We start from the raw sequence: 7,104 nt of genomic DNA, 5'->3' as shown, positions 1-7,104 counted from the left end.
AGGAAGTAAATATTATATTTAATGATATAAGTTAAAAATCCTAGATGCTCTCTTTTTCCTTGTCATAAGACTTTCACGTCACTGAATTGTACTGAAATACAATATCAAAAGTATAGAAAGAGTTTCCTTTCATACATGAAAATCCTTCATTTAACTAGAGGGCATTTTGAAATGTTCCTCAAGAAATTAGATAAAATTTTCGATGTCTAAAAAAATGACACTCGAAAGAAAAGCAAAATCCACGGAACTAAAAATAAAGGAGAACTTTCATTCAAAAAAAAATCTACCGACTAACCAAAGATCATGCAGAGATGGCTTTGGAAATTTAGTCAATTAAACTTTAATGACTGGAAATAAAGAGGGGGAGAAAAAAAAAACAAAGAATCAAGCACAAAAGAATATATCAGTCACCGAAACAAAGTCATCAGCCTAGTTTGTTTCGATGTAACCCCAACTACGTAACGAAAAATTCATTAGATATAACCCAATTACATAAGGAAATTTAAATTTCATATGAAAGTTTTCCTTTCTTCTTAGTTCCGCGGATTTTGCTTTTTTTTCGAGTGTTTTTTTTTACATCAAAATTTTAATCTAATTTCTTGTGGGACTTTTTGACATGCCCTATAATTTAATGAAAATTTTTCATGTATGAAAGAAACTCTTCCAATTCTTTCGGTATTATATTTCGGTATAATTTATTGATGTGAAAGTCTTATGACGATATATATATATATATATATATATATATATATATATATATATATATATATATATATATATATATATTCATGAGTGTTCTTGTTGAATTCGTATTTATGAGTACTTTAATACGGTGAAATTTTTATATTTAATACTAATACGAAATTAAAGACATTAAATATATTAACAATCAAAAGTATGTGTTGGCAAGCGTGATAAAGGGAAATATGAAAAGTATTATAAGACGGAGGGAGTAGAATGAGTATAACAAATGCTAGTAAAATAAATGTAGTAATCTCTGGATCGATTCAATGAATGAATATAACAAATAACTAACAATTAGTTGGTTCGCTGTCAAACCATGAGATGTTACACTCCATAAACTGGTTTGATTACACGCAATACTACATTAATTAATTACTAATACCAACAAGATTCGAAATTAATTCCATCAACCCCCACAACCACAAGCATAAAAACCTCAAAACCATCCTGCATTTCACACATACAACACACACTAGCTAGTACACTACAGTAATGGCATCAAATTCAGACATGTCCGTGGCCACGATTTTGGCAGTGTTAGTGGTGATGAATTTTGCGGGGCTTGGAGCTGCAGATATGGAGAAAGACAGAAACCAATGTGGGAGTCAATTAGAAGCTCTTCTCCCTTGTCTTGCATATGCTCAAGGCCAACAAAAAAGTCCTCCGTTGGATTGTTGCACTGGTCTGAAACAGGTGCTGCAGAAGAGCAAGGTCTGCCTTTGTGTTCTGATTAAAGATAGGAACAGTCTAGGCCCCGGACTGGAGCTCAATGCTACTCTTGCTTTGGGTCTTCCCACTCGCTGTAATGCACCCTCTGAGGTTGATCAGTGCCCTTGTAAGTACTACTTTTAAGTTTTACTCCCTCCGTCCCAGCAAGTGGTTTAGGTTCACTGTTTGTACATATTGAGACTAGTTTAGGTTCACTGTTTGCACGTATTTTGAGATTGGTTTAGGTTCACCGTTTGCACGTATTTTGAGACTCTTATAAATTATAGTTCATAACGTTTTTTTAATTTATTTTTTTTGGATAAAAGTTTAAATGTCAAACTTTTATTCAAGACAAAAAATTATTTTTTTTTATGAAATCATATTTTATTGGAACCTCAGAATACGTGCCAAAAAGTAACATAAAGAACATGCTAAAGTAATTGCATATTCATGTGAATAGAATTTGAGTTATGGATTAGACTTGTTTTTATGTTATATGTAATGGATTCGAATGATGTTAATACTAGTGAATTGAAATGTTTTTTTTTCTCATCCTTGATCTTTTTAAATAGAAGTTAGCCCTGTGATTATAAATCCCGGCTCCACCACTGTTCGTGGCGTATTTGTATTTGATGGATTTGTATATTGATTTAAACGCGGTGGATTCTGGAAAAAAAATTGTGTGTATTCGAATATATACTGTAAATATTCCTCTGGAATGAACATGTATTAATTAGTGGGTGATGGGAAATGCATGCAGCTCTGTTGCAGTTAAAGCCTGGGTCACCAGATGCCAAAATATTTGAGGATTTTGCCAAGAACAACAATGGGAGCATTTCGACCCCAACTGGTAAGTTTGTCATACTGCTTTTAGTTTTTACCAGACTTTAATGATTTGATTTTATCCTTCCCAAACAACTAACTTCAATTTTTTTAGTAGTTCGTGTGAGTGCATGATTGAAATTTTTAGGCATTCCCCGTTCACTCATGAAATCCAGATATATTCAATTTATATTTATTGTAATAAAACCTCGAGATATTTAATTAGAATTATCAATTATCCTAAAAAAAATCATCGATCATAGTTTCTGATTATGCATAAAAATTTGTTGATATTCAATTAAAAATTTTAAAATATGCAAATATGGTGATATTCACTTGGGATTATTTAAAATATATTAAAATCTAACCGTATTCAAATTTTGAATATTTTTTGACTTTATGAAATGATGAATTTGATGAAAATCCAAGAGATTTTGAACTATCATGCACACCAGAACTATTATATTTTAACAACTCCTATATCATAGTTTTTCCTTTGCTCTTCTTTTCTTTGGCTTGAGAGTATAAAGGATACAGCAGAATTTATATTGCTCTAACAAGTATGTATGATTAAAGGTAAAGAAAACGGCACAAGTGATGGATCTGGTAGTTCAGCAATAAAGAGCGACGGTGGAATGGAAAGGAAATGGCTGGGAATAGAAATGGCTCTTGGCCTTGTGTTATCTGTGTTTCTTCTCATCTCCCCATTTAGTGTTTGATCTCACTTTCGTATGTGTACGTTTGTATTTATTATGTTAGTACTCGTGTCTTCGGACCTAATTATCTCGTATCGTTGTACTACATTTCATCTATTTGTAATCTTGCCAAAAATTTATAACTTACATTAAAATGATTGTACAACTCATTTAAATTGTCCCTTCTCAAAGTTGAAAAAAGATGGATTTATATAAGGCGGTAGCAACCTCTAGCAATCTTTGGTTCTGCAACATGGGCTCTTAAATGGGGGAGAGCTTGTAACTTAACTATTCTATCATTTAGCTCACCATTCGGCGACTGCAATTGCAGCTGCTAGCAAAGAAAGCTTTCCAAGTTCCAACTCATAAGACATCACTGGAAACAAGAACACACAATGGCTCCAGACTTTATGACAATTGATAACTAGCTGCATGCCTTGCTTGTCTGTACAATCAAAACCCTCGACACCTTATTGGACTTTACTCGATGATCCAAACAGATTTAGGAAATCAATACAGGAAAACCTCTATTAATTAATAAGGTCGGGACCAGGATATATAATATATTAATTTAGCGAGTTATTATTATATCGATAAATTAATAATTTATTAATTTAAAGAGATTTTGCATATGACTTTTAAATTTTCAAATCTAATATACTAGGTATAACGTATATTTGTTAGAGATGAATTTACATTTACAAATTCATTGAACTTGTCAAGTTCATTGTTTTTTCATTAAATTTGTCGAGTTCATTGTGTTTGAAGTATAAAAAGTTAGTTCATCACAAAAAATTTAGTTCATGGTAGCAAAAAATTGGTTCATGGTACCAAATGTAGTACATTAAACATGGTTAGAAATTGATCACTATAAAATATCCATTGAAAATTTTTAAAATCACATCAACTATGGCTCTTTAAACAAGTGATTATAGATTATTTTTTACTATACAATATTAGATTTTTGAAGTGTATCACACACATACAGCATATATATGAAATCTTTCAGTAATTATTAGTTTATAGTTTCGTTGGGACCAATATATATACACTGGAATTTCAAAAAAAATATTATCTTATTCTTTTATCGATTAGGGTCCAATTTTATACTGGTCTCTAGTTGGGACTGGACAAATTATTAATTTTATCGAATATTAATTTATAGAGGTTTTACTGTAGAAAAAAAAAGCAGTGGAAGTGAACCAAACCAATAACATGTCTCTTTTAGTTTAATTTAGAAGACGATTCCAATCCTTTTTTAACAAAAATATTAATCAAATAATAAAAACTCATAAAACATCCGCACCAGTGATCGAGGCAAATAAATAACAAATTGTAAACGTCTGTTCTCGAGATAGTTAAATGATATTTTGAAGGTTATACACACACACACGAATACAAATACTCACTTCATGCTTTCTACATTGAATCACTGGAACTCTCTTCGTCCCGATGGAGCAATCAGTTGAGCTATTAGCCAGAACTGCGATTTCATTCAAAATTTTATCATTAAATCAAGACATCATCGAAAACAAACCTCTCAAAAAAGACATAAAACAACATGAAAATATAAGTTGAAAACTAAAATAAAAGCAAACTGAAAACAAATGAAAATCAAAAAACTTAGATCTGATCGTCGAAATCACAAGATAAATGATTAACTCTCAAATCCGATAAGGTCCGCTTGAATCGGAAACAAAATTACCAGAAACTCTTTGATGATGTAGATCTAGAAAAACAAAGCAAATCTAATCAAAAGGATAGAAATCCTTTCACGAAGAAGAAGATTATTGAAAAAAAAAACAAATCAAATAAAAGAGTTTGAGATTTTTCACGGATAAACACGATGGAAGCCAGGTCGCCAATGAAGTTTAAGAGAGAGGTGGTGCTAAGAGAAAAAGAGTCCAATAATTCTCCTCTACTTGAAATGATTCAGACATAAAAAGTCTCAACCACAACTCAAACTGAGCAAAGTTCCTTGTAGATCACAAAAATACTGTAGTATTGAAAACCAACATCTTAGCCATTCATTTTGTTTAATCTAATGGTCACCATTATTCCTATTTATTAATTTTTTTAAATCTGTTTACACACCAACTCTCACATATACAGTGTAATACATGATAGTTACGCAGTTACAAGCACACAACTGGAAATCACTGCATGTTTATCTCTTTATGTAGTTTGTGAAATGTTCTACACTTTCATACATATCATTTTAAAGTTGTTTCTATTGTGTTCTTCAGCAATTATTGTTCATCTTCTCCGCTTGCAAACAATAAATGTGCTATACAGTGGTTAACTTTATTGGTCCAGATAAACTTAACATGATTTATTTCGAAGAATCGTTAGGTTGGTCATGAGCAAAAGAGATGGGTAGGATTCTCTAGCTTGCCTCTAATATAGTAGTTGTTGATAATAATAATAATAATAATAATAATAATAATAATAATAATAATAATAAAAGGTCGTTTGTCTCCAAATTCGATGAATAAGATGACACTAATCTCACTCTTTAAAGGATAATGATTGTTCTGTAACCGCTGATTCTTTCCGATTGTGTTGCAAAGTTTTGCTGTCGATTTCTACAGGTATGTTGCTACATACACGCTCCAAAAGATACATATACTACTGTACATTCTATTTTCTGTGTTGAAAGTCTTCTGGATTTGTTGTTTCCTCAGCTTCGAAACGCCTTCTATCTGGAACCAAACAGAAGAAAACAAAAACAAGTTTATTCATCTATTATGTTGCTCATATTTTCTAGAAGCTGCGCATTTTTTATGTTTCTTCATCAATCAACGTGCTCAAATTAAGATAATAAACAGCAACCAAATTTGACATATAATAGCCATTTCATTTAACTTCTCTCGTCTTGTACTCGTCTAACAAATCTAACATATTTCTTGTCAACCAATACTAGTTTCTTTCTTCTTTCCACTGCATTTTTTATTCACATCGCTCGGGATCTCAAGTGTTAGATTGCCTATATATATCAACATTACTGCATTTCCTCATTCTCATATTCAACAACAAGTGTTATTTGCAATAATGATGAAAAACAATCAAGAGGCTTCCTGCTCAAGAAATGAAGTGAACAAGAATGATAGGGGGAGAAAAGAAACAATGCAGGTGAAAGTGGGAGATGATGATACACAGGACATAAACAAAATGGCGGACGATTTTATCAACAACTTCCGAAAGCAGCTGCGACTTCAGCGCGAAGAATCACTGAGGCGATATCGCGAAATGATTAGCAGGGGAGCATGAATATTACCAGAGAGTGGAGCTTATTTTTCAGACATGATAATGAGGATAAAGGGACTAACAATGCTTGTACTATGCAAAGTTCTGGGACATAACACACAGATTTAAGTTTCTCTGTATAAATTTTATTTCGCTTTGTGAATGAGAACTTCTGCAGTTAACTCAGAAAAATAGTATACATGATTTTTCAACCATAATCAAAAAATTTTGTGACATTTCAAATGAATTTCTTTCATATTTATGGCATTAATTCTCCCTGCTTGAGAAGCAACTGCAAATTTCCATGTACATCTATTCAGACCCTACTCCTAAATCCTAAAACATACCGGGGATGTTTGGATGATGGTTAATAAGCCCAGTTAACCGGAATCAAACTTGTTTGGATTAGCAAATTTATTGTATGAAATGGGAATATCATTCCCATTTAAGGGGTGTTTGGATGGTAGATGAGAATGAGAATTAAGGGTGAAGGGTATGAGAATGGATATCCGACGGGTGTGGAAGGACTCACCAAGGGGCTATGGGGTTCCTATTCCATACCACAAAATGGCTAATCCAAACACCAATACATAGGCTCATTAACCATTAACCAAAAAACCCCTTAATGGGTATTTGGTCCCCCTTAATGGATATATCATGAAATATCCATTCCCATACCCTCCATCTCATATCCCTCATTCTCATTCCCAATTGCCGCTACCACCCACAGTCCAAACGCTCCAATAGTTTAGTTTGGCTTATTACTTTCGGTCCCAGTAAGAATTAAAGCAGACACAGAATATCCTACAAGTGTACAAGTGTTGAACTTGACAATGTGATAATGAAATTTACCAAACAACAATGAACAAACTGAATAGCTTCTAGCCAG

General features: G+C 32.5%; 1 protein-coding gene across 1 annotated transcript; it reads left to right on the top strand.

The window, feature by feature from the left end:
* Positions 1-1,119: 1,119 nt before the first annotated feature.
* LOC108196309 (non-specific lipid transfer protein GPI-anchored 14) lies at positions 1,120-3,139 on the top strand. Its single transcript, XM_017363545.2, has 3 exons — positions 1,120-1,579; positions 2,213-2,302; positions 2,851-3,139. The coding sequence occupies exons 1-3, from the start codon at positions 1,237-1,239 to the stop codon at positions 2,991-2,993; spliced, it is 576 nt and encodes a 191-aa protein (XP_017219034.1). The 5' UTR covers positions 1,120-1,236; the 3' UTR covers positions 2,994-3,139.
* The last annotated feature ends 3,965 nt before the right edge of the window (positions 3,140-7,104 follow it).

Source organism: Daucus carota, chromosome 1 (assembly GCF_001625215.2).
Source record: "Daucus carota subsp. sativus chromosome 1, DH1 v3.0, whole genome shotgun sequence".
NCBI classification, from domain to species: domain Eukaryota; kingdom Viridiplantae; phylum Streptophyta; class Magnoliopsida; order Apiales; family Apiaceae; genus Daucus; species Daucus carota.
This window is presented reverse-complemented; position numbering and strand designations above follow the sequence as displayed.

Coding starts and splice junctions, on each gene's coding strand:
- LOC108196309 (XM_017363545.2), top strand. CDS start 1,237: ATGGCATCAAATTCAGACATGTCCGTGGCCACGATTTTGGCAGTGTTA. Junction 1,580..2,212: donor TGAGGTTGATCAGTGCCCTT/GTAAGTACTACT, acceptor AAATGCATGCAG/CTCTGTTGCAGTTAAAGCCT. Junction 2,303..2,850: donor GAGCATTTCGACCCCAACTG/GTAAGTTTGTCA, acceptor GTATGATTAAAG/GTAAAGAAAACGGCACAAGT.